This window comes from Talpa europaea (assembly GCF_964194135.1).
Source record: "Talpa europaea genome assembly, chromosome: 9".
Lineage (NCBI taxonomy): Eukaryota > Metazoa > Chordata > Mammalia > Eulipotyphla > Talpidae > Talpa > Talpa europaea.
Window position 1 is genome coordinate 27,827,622 of NC_140076.1, and position 18,736 is coordinate 27,846,357.

At 41.5% G+C, this 18,736-nt stretch overlaps 1 protein-coding gene across 1 annotated transcript in view; it reads right to left on the minus strand.

Moving 5' to 3' along the window:
• The window catches only part of EIF2B3 (eukaryotic translation initiation factor 2B subunit gamma), a gene marked incomplete at its 5' end in the record, with an annotated part of 75,245 nt that extends 65,269 nt beyond the window's left edge, over nt 1–9,976 (minus strand). The window contains 2 exons of the mRNA XM_084242755.1: nt 3,623–3,768; nt 9,829–9,976. Of these exons, the coding sequence (XP_084098881.1) occupies nt 3,623–3,768; nt 9,829–9,976 (294 nt within the window). The remainder of the gene's footprint in view (nt 1–3,622; nt 3,769–9,828) is intronic.
• Nucleotides 9,977–18,736: the final 8,760 nt, after the last annotated feature.

Sequence of the window (18,736 nt, forward strand, 5' to 3'; positions counted from 1 at the left end):
GGGATCGAACTGGTGCTGCAGAGGCTGCGGGCAGCTTCGCAACCCAGCGCTCAACCACTGCGCCACCGGGGAGGCCCTTAACTGCACACTTTAAAAGTTCTTTAGGGCCTCCCGGGTGGCGCAGCAGGTTGAGCACAGTGCTGTGAAGCTGTCCACAGCCTCTGCAGCACGGGTTCAATTCCTAGCTGGCCAAGGAGATTCCCACATGATGTGGCAGACCTCTCCTGTCTTGCCCGCTGCTCCCCTCAGCAGTGCTTTTGGTCTGTCTGCCTGTTCTGCTCCCCACTCTGTCTCTGGCGAATCCTCTCACCCTCCCACACCTCTGGCCTGTACCCCAGCTATTGTATAAATAAAAAAAAAACTTAAAAAAAAAGTTCTTTATATACATATACATATAAATATCTAATGTACATAAATAATTCGACATGAGGGGCCTCCCTAATGGTGGAAGGGGTTAAGTCTCAGCACTATGAAGCTATCTGCAGCCATTGCAGCATGAGTTCGAGTCGTGACTAGGGAGGTGACCCACATGGTGCAGCAGACCTCTCCTGACTTGCTCGCTGCTCCCCTCAGCAGTGTATTTCAGTACATCTGCCTGTTCTGCTCCCTATTCTGTCTCTGGTGAATCCTCTCACCCCACAGCACCTCTGGCCTGCACTCCAGCTCTTGTACGCATAAATAAATAAATCTTTAAAAAAAAATTGACATGAATGAACCCCATGCAGGTCCTCTCAAAAAAGAGAAGGAAAAGTAACTTTGAAAATACCAGACCAACTAACCTGTTCTAAAGTCAAGGGTCTAGAGTTAGAGTAGATTATAATGACTACTGATGGTTGTTTTTTTTGGAGGTAGCATGACAGAATAAGAAAAATGGGCATTTGAGATGCACAAATGGATCTCAAAACCCAGGACTTGGTTCCAGTTCTGGCTTAGTACCTTACCAGGAGTAGAATTTGGTGTTGGTTATTTAAACTCTTTGAGCATAAATTTTCTATTCTGAAAAATGGAATAATACCATGGGGATTAGAAACCCACAAGGCCAGACACCGTAAATCTGAAAGATCTCCCTTATGATCTTCAGAGCAACTGTTTCAGGTAAGCCAAGGAAAAGGAAAATTACATCCCTCATAATCAGCTAATAAATTAACTCCCTACTTTAGGGTAGTATCTAAGAACAGAAACTAGAGTTCTGAAGTACATTAATTAATTTCTCAAATGCACTCATTTTTAAAACTTTAGCACATTTCAGTCTCCTCAAAGTGTTCAAGTAGCTATAGATACAGATATTGAGCGTACAGTCAGCTATTATAGCAATTACTGCAAAGCAAGTTTCTGTTGCTCCTCAATTTCATTTTTCATCTCCCTTTCTGTTCTCTCCAAAGTTGTTCACATCTAAAAAAAGATCAAATTAAACCTTATGTATATAATTCAAGCTGCCACCCAGAAAGAAAAAAAGGTTACTGATTAGTAAGTGGTTTTTTTTTGAGTGTACCTCAAAGAAATATCTCAAATTTCTCACTATTTGGAGCTGAAAATATATCCTTATAGTAAATATTCAGCTGTTAAAGTATAAGCACTACCAACATTTTCATACTTTTTCTGGAACAATTCTATTCTGATCACTAGGAATATTTATCTCTCCTTATCTCTTCACCATCACAAATTCCTATTCTTCCTACAAGATTCAATTAGACCACGACAATAATGAACTGTTCTTCTCCTTCAACAAGTTGATTAAAGCAGTGTTTCTTGAATGTTCCTCTAGAGGGTGTATAGAATAGTACTCTTGTGTCATTTTCCTACACTACTCTACAACAGTGCTCTCCATGAAAAATTCAGTTTCCATTGATACACACGCCATCTTGCTGTACCTAGTAGACACTATTCTACTTATCCTTTGAACACTCAATACAACTGTAGATGCAACTTTAGCATCTAATGCAATCTTTCCACCAGAACTTTAGGTAAGTTACTCAGTCTCTCTGAGTCCTGTTTTCTTACCAGTAAAATGAGGATAAACCTAGTATCTACCTGAGAGTAGTTGGAAATTAAATAAAAACATACATAAAGTGTGTAGCATGGAGGTTTCTGGTATCGGAAAACTAATGGGATGCCAAAATTTTGCTACAAACACCTTAACATTTTTGGGTAAGACATAAAAAAAATTATTCCAAATCTATTCAAAGAAATGTATTACAAGAAAGGGAAAAATACCAAGTGCCAGAATTGAAAAAAAGTAAAAACTGAGCTGAAACTTTGGCTGCTCTAGCTGGGGTTTTTAGGGGCTACACTGGGCCAATGATAGTTTGAAGTTAGTATGAAGCAGGGAACTGAGACCCTCCATAAATGGGAGTTGAGTGAAAGGGGCAAAAATCTATCCACAGCACAGGTAATTTGTTTCTGTCTGGACTTGGGGAAAGATTCTAACTGGGTTTTTCCCAAAGGACATCAATTTAGGAACTCCCCAGTGGTGCAAGGGGTTGAGTCTCAGTGTTATGAAATCACTGCGACACCAGTTCGATCCCTGGCCAGGGAGCTGGCCCATATGGTGCAGCAGACCTCTCCTGTCTCGCCCACTGTTCCTCTCAGCAATGTATTTCAGTCAATCCACCTGTTCTGCTCCCCACTCTGTCTCTGGTGAATCCTCTCACCACCTCCTACCCTGCCTCCTGCACCTCTGGCCCACACCCCAACTCTTATATGCATAAATAACTAAAATCTTTTAAAAAATAAACAAAAAATAAAATTAAAAACAAAAAACAGGGGCCTCCCCGGTGGCGCAGCGGTTTCTCGCTGGGTTGCGAAGCTGCCCGCAGCCTCTGCAGCGCTGGTTCAATCCCCAGCTGCTCCCCGGCCACCGGAGGAGGGTCCCACACGGCGCGCAGACCTCTCCTGCCGCCCGCTGCTCCCCTCAGCAGTGTACTTCAGTCCTTCTGCCTGCTCTGCCCCCCGCTCTGGCTCTGGTGAATTCTCTCACCCTCCCGCGCTTCTGACTGTACCCAGTGCTTATATAAATAAAATAAATAAATCTTTAAAAAAAACAAATACAAAAACAAAAAACAAGGAACATCAATTTAAGAATAATTTACAGGGGATATTTCTCAGCTTATCGACCACAAGCCACAGAGATCCTGTGTCTTCATAACTATATGCCCTGGTCAGTCTCTTAAACAAAAGAGACTAAAAGTTCAAATATTATCAAATGGAGGATTCTGGATTTTTGAAAGCTCCTCTGTACTTCCTTCCAAACAATATCTCCTCTGCAGAGTCAACTGATTTCTATCACCATATGTTAATTTTGCTTGTTCATGGACTCATTCAATAAATGGAATCTTTTGAAGTATGTTTGCAACATTTTTTTATAAAGATGTACTATTACACAAAAATATTGGAAGCCCATGACTACAACAAATAAACACGTCTTTACTAGTAATCAAACTAAAAAGCATTTAAAGAACATATGAATAACAAAGTATGAGATATAAGAATACACTTTTAAAAAAGGATTGTAAACTATAATGCATTGGGAAAATGGTAAGCATTATAAGCTGTAATACACTGGAAAAAATAAATAAGGCAATATTTATTTTCAACAAACAAAAGTCAAGAAACGGTTTTTTACCTTAAGTTTTGGATATATATAGCGCAGAGAATCTGCAGTTCCTGTATCAGCTTCATCAGGAATACACACAATATCTGGCTTTATTTTCATCTTGAATTCTGCACTTAGAGCCTTTTGGACATCCTTGGTTGTAACAATAATGACTTCTATAGCATGAAAGAAAAAGAAAAAGGAAAAAACTCTCATTCACTTGGACAATAGTTTCACTATTTCAGTTGGATTTGCTCTGTTCCTAGAAGTAATGATAAGTTCTATTGAGCATTTTCAACATATCTTACACATGCTCTCTCCATTCTTACAAAAATCCCTCATTTTATAAATGAGGAAATTTGCATTAAAAGACATTAAGTGACTCATTCAAGGTCACATAACCAGTAAGCAAGGATTCTAAAATAAAACTCAGGTCTATACAATATGTTACCTGCCACTTTTTCATGTAAAGAATTCAGAAGATTGGACCTCCCTGGGGGAGCAAGGGGTTAAGACGCAACCTATGAAGCTTGCCGCAGCCACTGCAGCATGAGTTCGATCCCAGGCCAGGGAGCAACCCACATGGCGCAGCGCAGCAGACCTCTCCTGACTCACCCACTGCTCCCCTCAGCAATGTATTTCAGTCAATGTGCCTGTACTGTTCCCCACTCTCTCTGGTGAACCATCTCACCTTCCACACTCTGGCCTATACCCCAGTTCTTGTATGTATAAATAAATAAATCTTAAAAAAAAAATAGAATTCAGAAGAGCATTCATTAAAGCATTTTAAATCTACATTTGCTACAAAGAAAGCGCTATCACACTTGCCACTGCTTCACATAGGATCTTAATGAACCCGAGTAAGGCACTTTCTATAGTACTCACATCTTCAACTTATCCAGGTAGCTATCAACAAAAAAAAGAAAACTTGGGGTTTTGTCATGGATCTTTGATAGTGTTAATATAATCCACTGCAACATTACATGCATTGCTGATGTCTGAAGTGGTGCTAAGGTCCCTCTTTCAGGCAGCCAACCTCTGATACCACTAACTACAACATAAAATAGGCCTTGGAAGGTACTGAGATAAAACACAAAGTGTGATGGATGCACTGAGGTCAGGATGATTAGAGATTTCTGTTAGAGACAGATAGAATGCTGTTAGATATTTCAAAGAGTAAATGACTTTCCATAGATTGAAGAGGACATTTTAGGTAGAGCGGATAGAGTGAAGGGAGTAACTGCAATTATGGGATGGTCAGTTAATAAATGGAACAAGACGATTCTCTATGGAGAGAGACAAAAGCAAAGCAGGGCTATGTTATTTTTTTTTAAGATTTAATTATGCATACAAGAGTCAGGGTACAGGCTAGAGATGCGGGGGGTGAAAAGAGTCACCAGAGACAGAGTGGGGAACAAAACAGACAGACTGATTGAAATACACTGCTGAGGGGAACAGCGGGCGAGTCAGGAGAGGTCTGTTGCGCCATGTGGGCTTGCTCCCTGGCCGGGGATGGAACTTGTGCTGCAGAGGCCTCGGATTGCTTCATAGTGTGGTGCTTAACCCCTTGCACCACCAGAAAGGCCCGTATCGTAATTTTTTTTTTTTAAGATTTATTTATTTATACAAGAACTGGGGTACAGGTCAGAGGCGCGGGGTGGGGTGTGTGTGAGAGAATTCACCAGAGAGAGTGGGGAGCAGAACAGGCAGACAGACCGAAGATATTGCTGAGGGGAGCAACAGGAGAGGCAGGAGAGGTCTGCGGCGCCACGTAGGTTTCTCCCTGGCCAGCTGGGATCAAACCTGTGCTGCAAATGCTGCGGACAGCTTCACAGTGCAGCGCTCAACCCACTGCACCACTGGGGAAGCCCCTATCTTTTTTTTTTTCATTTTTTTTTAATTAATAATAAATTTTATTTTTATATTCCCCATACAATTTCAACCCCCCCATTCTGACCCCAGTCCCTCCCCTCCTGCCCCCCACCCCCCAAAAAGTGTCTCTGGTTCATAGTTTTTTGTTGATTTTGATTTTTTTTTTTTAATTTTTATTTATTTATACAAGCACTGGGTATAGTCAGAAGCGCGGGAGGGTGAGAGAATTCACCAGAGCCAGAGCGGGGAGCAGAGCCGGCAGAAGGACCGAAGTACACTGCTAGGGGAGCAGCGGGCGGCAGGAGAGGTCTGCGCGCCATGCGGGACACTTGCCAGAGGGCCGGGGATCGAACCGGAGCTGCAGAGGCTGCGGGCAGCCTCACAGCCCAGCGCTCTACCGCTGCGCCACTGGGGAGGCCCTGATTTTGATTTTCACTTTCTTACAGTTATTCATTTTCCTGGTCCCTTATTTAAGTTTTCTAGATTCCTGCTATGAGTGAGACCATCTGGTATTTTTCTTTTTCTTTCTGGCTTATTTCGCTGAGCATGATCCCTTCCAGCGCCATCCATGTTGCTGCAAATTGCATGTGTTTATCTTTTTTAAATGCTGAGTAGTATTCCATGGTATATATGTACCACATCTTCTTGATCCGGTCATCTATTTTTGGGCATCTGGGCTGTTTCCAAAGCTTAGCTATTGTAAATAGTGCTGCTATAAACATAGGGGTGCAGGTGTTCTTTGGAATTGATGTTTCTGTGTCCTTTGGGTAAATACCTAGGAGTGGAATTGCTGGATCATATGGAAGCTCTATGTTTAGTAGGTCCAAAAATCTCCACACAGCTCTCCATAGTGGTTGGACCAGTTTGCACTCCCAGGAAGCCCCTATCTTAACTTCTTTAAAATCATGAACAATATGAACAGAGTGAACATAAGCTTGGCTATGATGCTCCTGAATCTGCATTGAGGAGTCTACTCCAAATTCTGAAGGAGCTTCAGTGAGAAGGAATTTTACACATAGAGAGTATTAAATATACCAAAGGTCACCCGCAAATGTAACCAAAGATATAACAAAAGTAATTTAAAAAAAAGTTATAGGTGGCAAATCCATAAGAAGCTATTAAAGGGAAGTGGGATATTTATTTATTTTTTAGAAGATTTATTTATTTATGCATACAAGAGCTGGGGTACAGGCCAGAGGTGTGGGTGGTGAGAGGATTCACCAGAGACAGAGTCGGGAACAGAACAGGCAGACTGAGTGAAACACACTGCTGAGGGGAGCAGCAGGCGAGACAGGAGAGGTCTGCTGCGCCATTTGGGTAGCTCCCTGGCTGGCCAGGTATTGAACTCATGCAGCAGAGGCCTCGGATTGCTTCATAGTACTGTGCTTAACCCCTTGCGCCACCAGGGGGGCCCGAAAGTGGGATATTTTAAAGCACATTAAATCCCACTTTTAAGACCGAGGTCTTAAATCTGTTCTAGAACATATCTCTTAACATTAATGTCATATGTGCTAAGAATAAACAATGGATCACAATACTAGGCCCCACCTCCATCTGGTACTCTGATTTGCTATGCCTAACTTACAGGACAACTCAAGCCCTATGTGGACAAGGTTGAACTCATCTTTGTTCAAATCTGTTCCTTTTCTCATATGCCCCTTTTTTGTTAATGGCATTACCTTCTACCTGGTTACACAAATAAAAAGTAGAGGTAACTCCTCCCTCTTTTTACTGCCCCCATTAATTTTTAAATGTTCTCTCTTCTGCATTCTTAGTGCTTTCTCTTCACTGATGATATGGATCTGCATCAATCCCCTAACTTTCCTCCTTGCTTCTTAGTCCTCACTCCCTCAAATCTATTCTTCATACAGAGTCCAAAAACTTTTTAAAAATGCAAGTCTAAGTTGGTCAAGTTTATTACCACAAAGTGTGGTTCAAAATATTTGCTTAGGGGCCTCAGTGGTGGTGCAAGGAGTTAAGATTCAACCTATGAAGCTATCTGCAGCCACTGCAGCACGAGTTCAATCCCCGGGCAGGGAGCAACCCACATGGCACAGTAGACCTCTCCTGACTCGCCCGCTTGCTGCTCCCCTCAGCAGTGTATTTCTGTAGATCTGCTTGTTCTGTTCCCTGCTCTGTCTCTGGTGAATTGTCTCATCCCCCACACCTCTGGCCTGTATGCATAAATAAATCTTTAAAAAAAATTTGCTTATTATCTTTTCAGGTATGTAGGATGTGTATATGTAGGATCTCATTCCTGTTAATAATTCGTGTCTTTTTCCCCCTGATTACTCTAAATACAGATTTAACAATTTTACTGATTTCCCCCCCAAAGAATCAACTTTTGATTTTTTATTGATTTTCTCTAGTGTTTTTCATTTATTTCTGCTCTTACCTTTTTTTTAAATTTCCTATTATTATGAGTTCATCTCTTTTTCCAGTCTCTCAAAGTAGATGACTTGAGAAATTTTTTTCTTTTTACTATAGCTTTCAAATTTTAATATACTGCATTTTCATTTTCTCTAGGTTAAAATATTTTCTGGGCCTCCCTGGTGGCGCAGGGGATTAAGCACCGTACTATGAAGCAATCCGCAGCCTCTGCAGCATGAGTTCAATCCCCGGCCGGCCAGGGAGAAATCCACATGGCGACGTGTACCTCTCCTGTCTTGCCCGCTGCTCCCCTCAGCAGTGTGTTTCACTCAGTCTGCCTATTCTGTTCCCCATTCTGTCTCTGGTGGATCCTCTCAGCCCCCGCATCTCTGGCCTGTACCCCAAATCTTGTGTGTGCATAAAAATAAATAAGCCTTTAAAAAAATTTTTTTTCTAACTTCCCTTGTGATTTTCATTTTGACCGATGGGTTAGATAGAGCTATATAGCTTAGTTCCAAATACCTAAGGATTCTCTTGATATCTTTCTGTTATTGATTTCTACTTTAATTCTACTTGGTCAGTGAATATACTCTGTATGATTTTAATCCTAATAAATTTATTGAGACCTGTTTCATTTCCAAAAATATGGTCTATCTTGACAAAAGTTCTGAACACTTGAAAAGAACATATATTCTGCCCTACTGAATGAAATGTTCTATAAATGCCAGTTAAGTCGAATTGTAGAAAATCCTAAGGAATCTACAATAAGCTATAAGAATCAGTAAATTTTCAGAAATATTACAGAATAAAGGTCAACAAAACAACAGGAAATTGGAATTTAAAAATTATTTACAATAGCATCAAAAATATAAACTACTTAGAGATAAATTTAACAAAGTATGTTTAAGTCCTATACACTGAATTCTATAAAAAACTGAGAGAAATTACAGAACACTTAAATAAATGGAGAGATATACCAAGCTCCTGGATCAGAAAATTCAACATTGTTAAAATTCTCTTTATTGAGCAATTCACTCCCAATCAAAATCCTAGCAACCCTTTTTGTAGAAACTGACAAGCCTATTCTGAAATTTATATAAAGATGCAAAGAACTTAGAAAAGCTAAAATATTAATCTGGCCATATTATATCTTTGTTTAAACCTTTCACTGGTTTCCCACTGCTTTCAGGAAAAAAAAAGTCTGAATTCCTCAGCATTGAATACAGGGCCTTTCATAGGATGGCCCCTGTACCCCTGTGTATCTCTCCCATGACATCTACTCCTCCCCCTTAACTAAACTTTATATTACAGCCACATAGAATGAATCACACTGAATAATAATATGCTATGCTTAACATGACTCTATATATCTGCATATGTTATTACTTCTGCATAGAAGGCTCTTTTCAATTGATCAATCTGGTAATCTATTCTTCAAGACTCAACCAAGGGTCAGCTACTCTATGAAGACTTCCCTGAATCTGTTGGGACATCCTCTGTTTTCCCAAGGATTAATAATATCCCACTGTTAAAACAATCACCACATTACACAAAGATAATATATTTGCATGTGTTTCTCTCCACTAGACTTTAAGGTTCTGGAAATTGGGACCTGAGTTATCTTTTTAATTTTGTACTTTTTAATTCTGTACTTTTTAATTTAATTTATAAGTGTTTAAACACTTCCTCACACATACAGCTTCTCAGTAAAGTACTGACAATGATGCACTTGGAATCCTATTGTGCTCTTTCTGATATCCTCACAGGTTTCATAGTAGAGACCAGCCCTGAATCAGTAACACTTGGTGCTATAATCTCAACCTTTTTTATACTCAACAGAGTGCGCATACATTTGTAATTTAGAGACCAGTACCCAGCCAACACTGAGTCCTGGTTTTCTCTCATTCATCCTCTCTCACTCTCATAAAACTGACAAATCTTTGGGATCAAATACCCTAAAAGTTTTATGAGTACATCTCATTACCATAGCTCACCTTCAAACCCAACGCGCTCAAGCAGGTTCAGTGGGTACCAAATTAAAGGTTTGTTCCCAACTGGAAGCAGAGGTTTGGGAATGCTGGAAGTCAGGTCTGTCATCCGAGATCCCCCTCCAACTGCCATCACTACTGCTTGAAATTCCATTTTTACAAACTGCAAGCACAGAAAAAAACACAATTAATGGGGGTGAGCAACAAAAATCAAAGCACATACAATATTAACCCTATTTTTATTTAGATTATTGAAACCAATTCATGTCAAATGCATCACTTCCAACTCTAATAGCCAGGGCTAGAGTTCCTTAGCTGCAATGTAAACATCACCTTTATAATATCACCAATATATTTTCCCACTCAAGTTTGGGGGAATGGGTTGTAGGAGGAATATGAATTTTTGAAAATCTGTCCGTTGTTCTTGAGTTGCTCATAATTAAATAGAGAAAACATATTCTGCAAACTACAAAATACTAACATTAGTGCTATGGCAGACATATTTCCAAGATGCAGTAGGCATAGTGAAGGTAACTGCTAAGTTTTCCTAGAAAACATAAGGAAAATTTTCTAAGAAGGTAATACTTGAATTGACCCTTGAAGGAGTAAGAATTTACTAAGCGGGCTTCTGATATCTAAGTTCTTATTCCTTAAAAAAATTTAAAAACTTCTGACTAGTATTAACAGCACATTGGGTCTCTGAAAAGCATGAAAGGACAAGATTCCTCCAATAAATTCAGCCATCTCTACCATCTTCTGATTATCCCCAACTGTGAAAGGTAGCACTACAAACACAATTGTAGGCTTGTATGGGAATCTAGATTTGCAGAGGTCAATTGCAGAAACAAACCCAATTAGTTCCTTGTTTTAAACTCAGTGTAACAAAAGAACCAGTTTGACCATCAAAAGAATCTATTTTTGGCAGTTACCATAGAATAGACACACAGCAAAAGATCAAAATCCTCATTGATTTAAAATAAAAGTACTTTATGACTTGAAATAAATTATATAATCTTTTTAATTTTTTAAATTTAGAATTTATTTTCTCAAGTTTTATAAACTTTATTAATCTGTTTTGGGAGTACATTTTCACATATCCATTATGTGTACAGTTCATTTACCCTTCACCAAAACTCCTGTGCCAATAGATATAATCATAATAAGGTAAACTGCAATGTTTAGAAAAAGAATTTAACACCAAACTAGCAAATATTGTACTTTTACCATAATATGATCTTAAACTGCAACACTTACACTCAGTGCATCCAAAACACAAAGTGAAGGTTCTTGTACAACATCCACAGGTTAAAGATATGGTTATTTTGATTCCAGCAAGCTTGTCTCAGATTGGAATTTATCTTCGATTTGGCACTGATGTTATTATTTGATGTTATTATAAGAGTACTGGATCCCTAAGAATCAAAAGAACTGTGTTTAAGTTCTGGCTCTGCCACTTGTGATATGACCAGATGCCTGACACTTAAAATTCTTAGCATGCTTAGTTCTTAGAAGACAGCCTGATGATTTAAGTGCACAGACCCTAGAAGAAGACTGCCTGGGTTTGAATTCTAGTGCTGTCACTCATTAGCTGTGTGAACTAGGGCAAGCTACCTAACTTTTCTATGTCTCAATTTTCTTCATTTTCTAAGATGAGGACAATTACAGTTTCTACTTCAGAGTTGTGAAGATTAAATGAATTAATTATATAAAGTACACAAAATAATGTCAACCCAGGATATGCACTATATAAGTGCTCCATATTATCTGACAGAAGCTAGATCATGGAAAGTTTTCAGTGCAACTGAACCATACTGTTGCATAATTCTGATCTCTATATTGCTATATTTGCTTCCCAGGTTGCCTTTCTCCTGTACCTAGTAATCTCCTATTAAACAATTAAAGACTCAATTCAGGAATTAGGTTGCCTAAAAAAATATTCCTAACCCTTTCCCACCCTCTTGTTAGAAACTATTCCTTTTCTATTAGGTACCATTTACAGATCATCTTTGTCTACACAGGCTTTCTTTATTGCACCTGCTTCAATGTCTATTTCCTGTGAATTTCTTGAAGGCGTGAACTCTGTCATCACTGTATTCCCAGTACCTTATACAGACCCTAGATTCCATTAGATGCCAGGCACTCAATCACTATGTAATAGTCAAGCTTAAACATGTGCAGAACGGGCATTAGAATAGCGATAACTAGGATCTACGATTCCTGCTCTCATAACTAACTACATACCAGGCCGACTGTCAAAGGCCTCAAAGTTACTGCCACAACTCTGGGTGATGGTCCCCAAAGCTTTAGATGGGACCTCATCACAGCACGCATTGTCTTCTCCCTTTGTGAAGTGCTAAGATAAAACACAGTATCCTAATTGTTCTCTCATCCGGACCTTACAGTCTTCCTCTTTGCATTTCACTGCCCTACACCTAAACAACTCCAACAGGTAGAGTGAACTACTTAAGGGCTGAAGAGGCAGGTTCGGCCACTATGCTAAGGAAGTCAGGTCCTGGGTCCGGTGCTCACTCGCTGTGAGCAAATCCTCCCGTCCTTGAAACTACTTTTCCACCTGTTGCTTAGGGTGGCTGGGACGGGTCCCCCCCAGCTCCCTTCCAGGTCGGACACTCGGCTCCACGGCCGGGTCGGGCAGGGACTCGAGCTGGCGGCTCCGGGCTCTGCATCCCGGCGCGGCTCGAGGAGCCCTTCTCCCTCAGCCGAAGCGGAGCGGGGCAGTCCCCACCGCGCTGCTCACCCCCGCCAGCAGCTCCAGAGGGGCCTGGCAGCACCGAAGCGGCGGCTTTACCTCGGCTCCCGGGGCGCCGCAACCGCTCCAAGCGCTCCCACGCCGCCTGCCTGTGACAGTCCAAAGGCGCAGGCGCGCGATGGCCGAGCAGATCGATGGGGCGCGGCGGGCGGGATGAGCGCCGAGCGACGGATGACAAAGGGGACGCGCTCTCGCCGGGAGAGAGGAGGAAGGGGGAGGGGGGGCCCGAGGGTGGAGGGGTAGGACCGTCTGGGGCTTTTTCCTTCATTCACAAAATCAGGCACACCCTTTAAGTATCCCTTCCAGGGCTGCGCTTCTAGAACCCAGATCAGAACTCTTCAGTCTCCTTCAAAGTTCTTTCCTAGATGCGGACTCCGCCTGCCCCTCTGAAAAGAGATGTCTGAGGGAACCCAGTTTGAGCTTTCCAGTAGAGAAATCACTAAGAGCCCATGCGGGTCGAGGATTGCCAGGGCTTTCTATGTCTGTGATGTCTAACCTGAAGACTCACTTCAACTTTCTGAATCAGACCGTTATGTGAGAACTGGAATTGTATTTTTGGACCCCTCTCCCTAGTCTGACAGGCTGGAGGGAATAGCAGTGCCCCTGCATAGACCAGAGTCAGAACTGCCTGGTCCTGTTCTGTGGAAAACAGGAAGAAAAGTCCATATGCCTGAGAGGAAATGAAATCAACAACACCCTTGCCGCTACCCCACCTTCTGTTGGTGACCAGAAGACAGTTATTGGAAGATCAAACAATGAGTACTGTAGGGTAAGGTACAAGTATCAGGCTTTTCTGCCCTCCCTCCATTAGGATAGATGACGGAACCCTGTGGTCCGGAATGCATGCCTGATGGCAGGCACCTGGAGTAGAGTGTGGGCATAAGTAGATGGGATTCACCTGGGCCAAGACTGGGCTTTTTAAGGGCGGCGTCTGGGAGACTCCAGCAGAAGAAGTCGAGAGAAGCAGAATGAATGGAAGAGCAGAGAGAATGTGAGAGAAGGCCAGAGAACCCAGAGTGAAGACTTGCTGGGGGCTGGGAGGCCTGCCAGTCCCCCAGCACCCCTGCCTGCTGTGTACCTGGTAAATCCCAATAAAAGCCTGCAAAAGCCACTGAGGGCTCCAGGACTCCTCTTTCACCTGTCTGCTGGAATCATAGAAAACCTGCTCAGTGGCCCATTCCTGCCCTACCCCTTATAAGTACCCAATCAAGAGTCGCACAAGCAGAGTTAGGATCAAGTTGAACTACCCTTATGTCTTCCTTCCCATGAAGTATACACAACAGTAGTCTTTGAGTCAGAACAATAGGGAAAGCTTAGCAATTTGAAATCTATGAAAAAAAAAAAAACTGAAATCCTTGTCAAAATGAATATTTTTATCATTATGCTGTTTGATGGAAGAAAATGATATTCCCTTCTTTCCTAAAGTAGATTATCTCATTCAAACTTGTGACTGGCAGAGCAGTTTTCTCAGAGTAAAATCTATCAGACTATTCCCAGATTTGAATCCTCACTTTGATTATCTAATATATTATTTGTCTAATTATCCCAATTACTGGAATCATTATCTCAGCCCACATATGTCATGGAGAGTACCCACCTTCAGTCATCAAAACAGTGTGGAAGTGAGGGTGGCGAGTCAGTACAGGCCTCACAGAGGTGACACTAATAGATTGAAGAAAGTGGAAAGGTGGGTGTCTCAGGTAAGAGCCTTCTAAGCAGACTACCCAGCAAATGCAAAGGCTCCGAAGAGAGACTGCATGGTCAAGTAATAGCAGACAGTACAATATGGCTGAAGGGAAGTAAGTCAGAGGGGCAGTAAGTGATGGCAGAGGAGGGTCAGAAAGGCAATGTGGGAATGAGTGGAGAGTTCAGATCCTATGGGTCTTGTAGGTCATTGTGAGGATCTTGAATTTAGTAAGGGAAATGATATAACAGGTGTTTAAAGGATCACTCTGGTTGTTGCAGTGATAATAGCCACCCTGGAAACACGTTGATCACTTAAGGGACTGTAGCTTCATGAGAGACTCCAAGCACCTGAGTCTCGGCAACTTCAACAACTGTGAGAAATAATAATAAAATAGTTATTTTGAGGATAAGTTTGGGGTAGTGTGTTAAGCTGTAGTAGATAACCAAAAACAATAGTTATTCCCTCCCACATGCTCCTACAATTTCCTAATCTTTTGGCAACTTTCTTTTTGTCTATCTGTCTCTTGCATCTTGAGTACCTTTACCTCCTTGCCAGTTAGGAGACAGAATTTACTTTCTACAATAAAAATAAAGACATTTGACTTCAACAACATTTACTGAGTGTATAGTAATAATGTGCCAAACAATGTCTTTTTTTTAATTTTTTACATTTGTTTTCTTACATTATGGTTAATTTTTGGACCATATTTGATTTCTCCTGTCAAGTGTAGTCCCCATAGTTCTCCCACCACCACAGCACCTGGTTCTATAGTTCTCCCATCACCATAGTCCTTTGTGCTCTTCTGTCCCTTCTTTTAACCCCTCTCCCTCCCCCTACTTTCCCCCCCACTCCTATGTGTGCTTCAGGTCTATAGTCAGCTTGCAAGTTTTGTTTTTTTTTCCTGATCCTTTGTTTGGTTTCTTTATATTCCCCATGTAAATGAAACCATCCGATATTTATCGTTTTCTTTCTGACTTATTTTGTTAGCATAATCCCTTCCAGACCAACCAATGTCTTAGATGCCAGGTGCTGGGGATACTGCTGTCAACGAGAGAGGACTTGTAATTTCCCCAGATTTTTCATCAGAAGGCACAAATGACTCAGCTTAGATCTTACTGGAAACAAAACAAAAAAAGTTATGAGGTCATATCCACGAAGCTAGTCTACATCTGCCCTGCCTCTCCTTCACGTTTTAATGCTGGTGATGAGTAATTGAATGATTACCTATATTAACTATAACACTGACAGTTAGTAAAAGGAAGCCATGGAGTGATTCCAGCCAGGAGTTCGAAACTTGGCTACCCTGTTGTAGGGTAAAGAAAATATCAGGCTTTTCTGCCCTTCCGCCATCAGGATAGATGATGGATCCTTGTCCTGAATGCATGCCTGATGGCGGGCACCTGGAATAGGGTGTGGGCATAGGTAGATGGGATTCAGCTGAGCTAAGACTGTACTTTTAAGGGTGGTGTCATGGGGGGACGCCAGCAGCAGCAGCAGCAGCAGCAGCAGCAGCAGCTCCAGTAGCAGCAGTAGAAGCCGAAGCAAAAGCCGAAAGAGAAGCCGAGAAGCAGCAGAACAAACGCTAGAGAGCCCAGATAGAGTGAAGACTTGCTGGGGGCTGGGAGGCCTGCCAGCCTCCCAGCCCCCCAGCCAGCACCCCTGCCTGCCATATGCCTGGTGAAACCCAAATAAAAAACCTGAAAAACTACTGAGGACTCTGACTCCTCCTTTACCCGGTCTGCATGGGATCAGAAAACCTGCACTGTGGCTGGTCCTGCCCCTACACCTGTCTTTTTACAGAAAGATTCTTTTCTTGGTATTAATCCAAGCAAGCAGAAGTCATGGTATTATATCATGGCTTTGAGTAAGAATTAGTGATGAAATACTGTATTTGTCATTCATTTTAAATGCTCATATTTAAACTAGCAAATGTTTTCAGGGAACTAGAAGATTTTCTCCTCCAGTGAGGGATTATTTTAGCTTAAACTCACTTTAAATGATTTCATTGAGCAGTGGTTCTCAAACATTTTGGTCTCTGGACCTTTACATTCTTTTTTTTTTTTTTTTTAAATTATTATTTTTTTTAAATTTTTTTTTTTAAAGATTTATTTATTTATACAAGCACTGGGTACAGTCAGAAGCACGGGAGGGTGAGAGAATTCACCAGAGCCAGAGCGGGGAGCAGAGCAGGCAGAAGGACCGAAGTACACTGCTGAGGGGAGCAGCGGGTGGCAGGAGAGGTCTGCACGCCATGTGGGACCCTCCTCTGGTGGCCGGGGAGCAGCCGGGGATCGAACCGGCGCTGCAGAGGCTGCGGGCAGCTTCGCAACCCAGCGCTCAATTGCTGCGCCACCGGGGAGGCCCTGGACCTTTACATTCTTAAAAATTATGGGGGATCCCAAAGAGTTTTGTCTGTATGAATAATATCCACTTCTACTTATCATATTAAAAAATTTAAAACATTAATAAAAAACAAAATAAAGTCATTACATGGTAACATAAATAACACTTTTATGAAAATACATAATTATTTTCAAAACAAATTTAGTAAAAAAGAAGGCCATTGTTTCAACTTTTTTTGCAGATCTCTTTATTTATTTTTATATTTTAAAAGGACATGTTTATTAAGAAAAAGAAAGGAGAACAGGATGCTTGCATGCAAGACACAAGCAGGCAGGGAAAAAAAGCTGCTGTAGATCTCTTTAATGTCTGGGTTAACGGAAAACCACTGAATTCTACCCACATCAGTCTCCATTATTGTTTTGGTTGACTTGTTTGGTTGATAAATAGTCGGAAAAGGAGAGAAATTTTAATAGATTTGTCAGATAATTATAGGTAATTCTCATCGATACTACATCAAACTCAGTTAGTGGTAGTTTCTTAAAGATTGGTTGCAACATAGAATTTGAAATTGTATCAATAAACATTTTGTATTCTGTTACAATACTAGCATTTGAATGACATTTTACCCATGTGAGATTTTGCCATTTGATGCATTGATTATAAAATATTGGTTCATTGAGTTATGCAGATCTTCCCAACATTGACTCATTATACCATATTTTTAAAAGTCACATTTGTTACTATCACTACCAATCTCATCAGAGAAGTATTAAAAAGCTGGCAAGCTTATGAAGGCAGATACAAATTTTCTAAACTCCTGATTTTCTCTTGAAAGCTCAAATATTACCATTAACTACAGATATTTTTAGTGATTTTCCTTGAAGTGACTGGCTTACTTCACTCATTTTGATAAATTGTGGGCCATAGTTTGTCAGTTTGAAACTGTGCAAAGCTGGGGAAGCAAAATGTCACTGGGTTGGTGGATTCTCACCTATGCACTTACAACTTCCATTGTGGGGCATGACTCAGGCTCAGAAGTCAACAAAAACAACATTTATTTACAAAAGGGAGATAGAGAAGTTGGGAGCAAAGATAAGGGTACAGGCAGGGCTAAAGGCAGTAGCAACAGTCAGGCGGTGCTTGAAGCAGAGATCAGACGCAAGGGTATTTGAAGGTCTCTCCAGAGGTGGACCACAGTAGCCAGCAACAGCAGTCACCAACAGTAATCCAAAGACCAGGTCAGGCAGCGCTGGACACCAGACCTGCAGCACCAAAGGCAACAGCACCAGGGGTTGGTGGTGTACGTGTCAGAGGCAGGGACCAGTGTTATGGCTCTTACAGATGCTGGGAATAAGGCCATCAGCAAACAGCTCTTTTAGAGACTTGTAGCAAAGGGCCGCTGGTCTTATTCAGCAGGCAGATGTCACAAAGTTGGAGGTCAGTGCTGTGAAGGAACTGTGCCAGAGGACAGGAACCAGTGTTAAAGCTCAATGATGGTCTTCCCAGGAGAGATTCTGGACAAGTATGCCCCCTCACTGCTTAAGCGGGTTGGCACCTGATTTATATAGTCTTCAGGGTACGCCCCCTTGAACCTGATTGGTTCTTTTTAGTTTACTGGCAGTCATGGGAGCTCCTATCAGATTGGTCTATTTCCAATCCCAGCTATTTGATTTGTGCCTTCAAATACCCCTGTGTGCCCTACCTGACCTATACTGAGGTTGGGCTTTTTCACTAAAACTGCACCAGGGTGCCCAACTTGGCCTATACTGTGGTTGGTCTTCACAACTGAACACCAATAGTAGTGAAGGAGGTTTGGGGGGCGGCTCCTATCTCAGCTCTTTGGTGCTGGGCCAATCAAATTGGTCCATTTTGAATGCCGTGTTCAATCAGAATGTTCCATGCTGGTCCACTTTTATTCTCACCTTGGTTGTTTCAAAACTGAACACCAGGAGCTCCTGTGGCACTGGTTCAAGCTCAAACCTAATTGGTGCCCATAGGAGCTCTGATCATATTGGTCAATTCTCAATCCATTTTTTATCCCATTTCATGGACTGCATGGATAAGGGATTCTTTGAAGTAAATATAGTTTTCTATGAAAATAGCAGTAGTTTGTAACT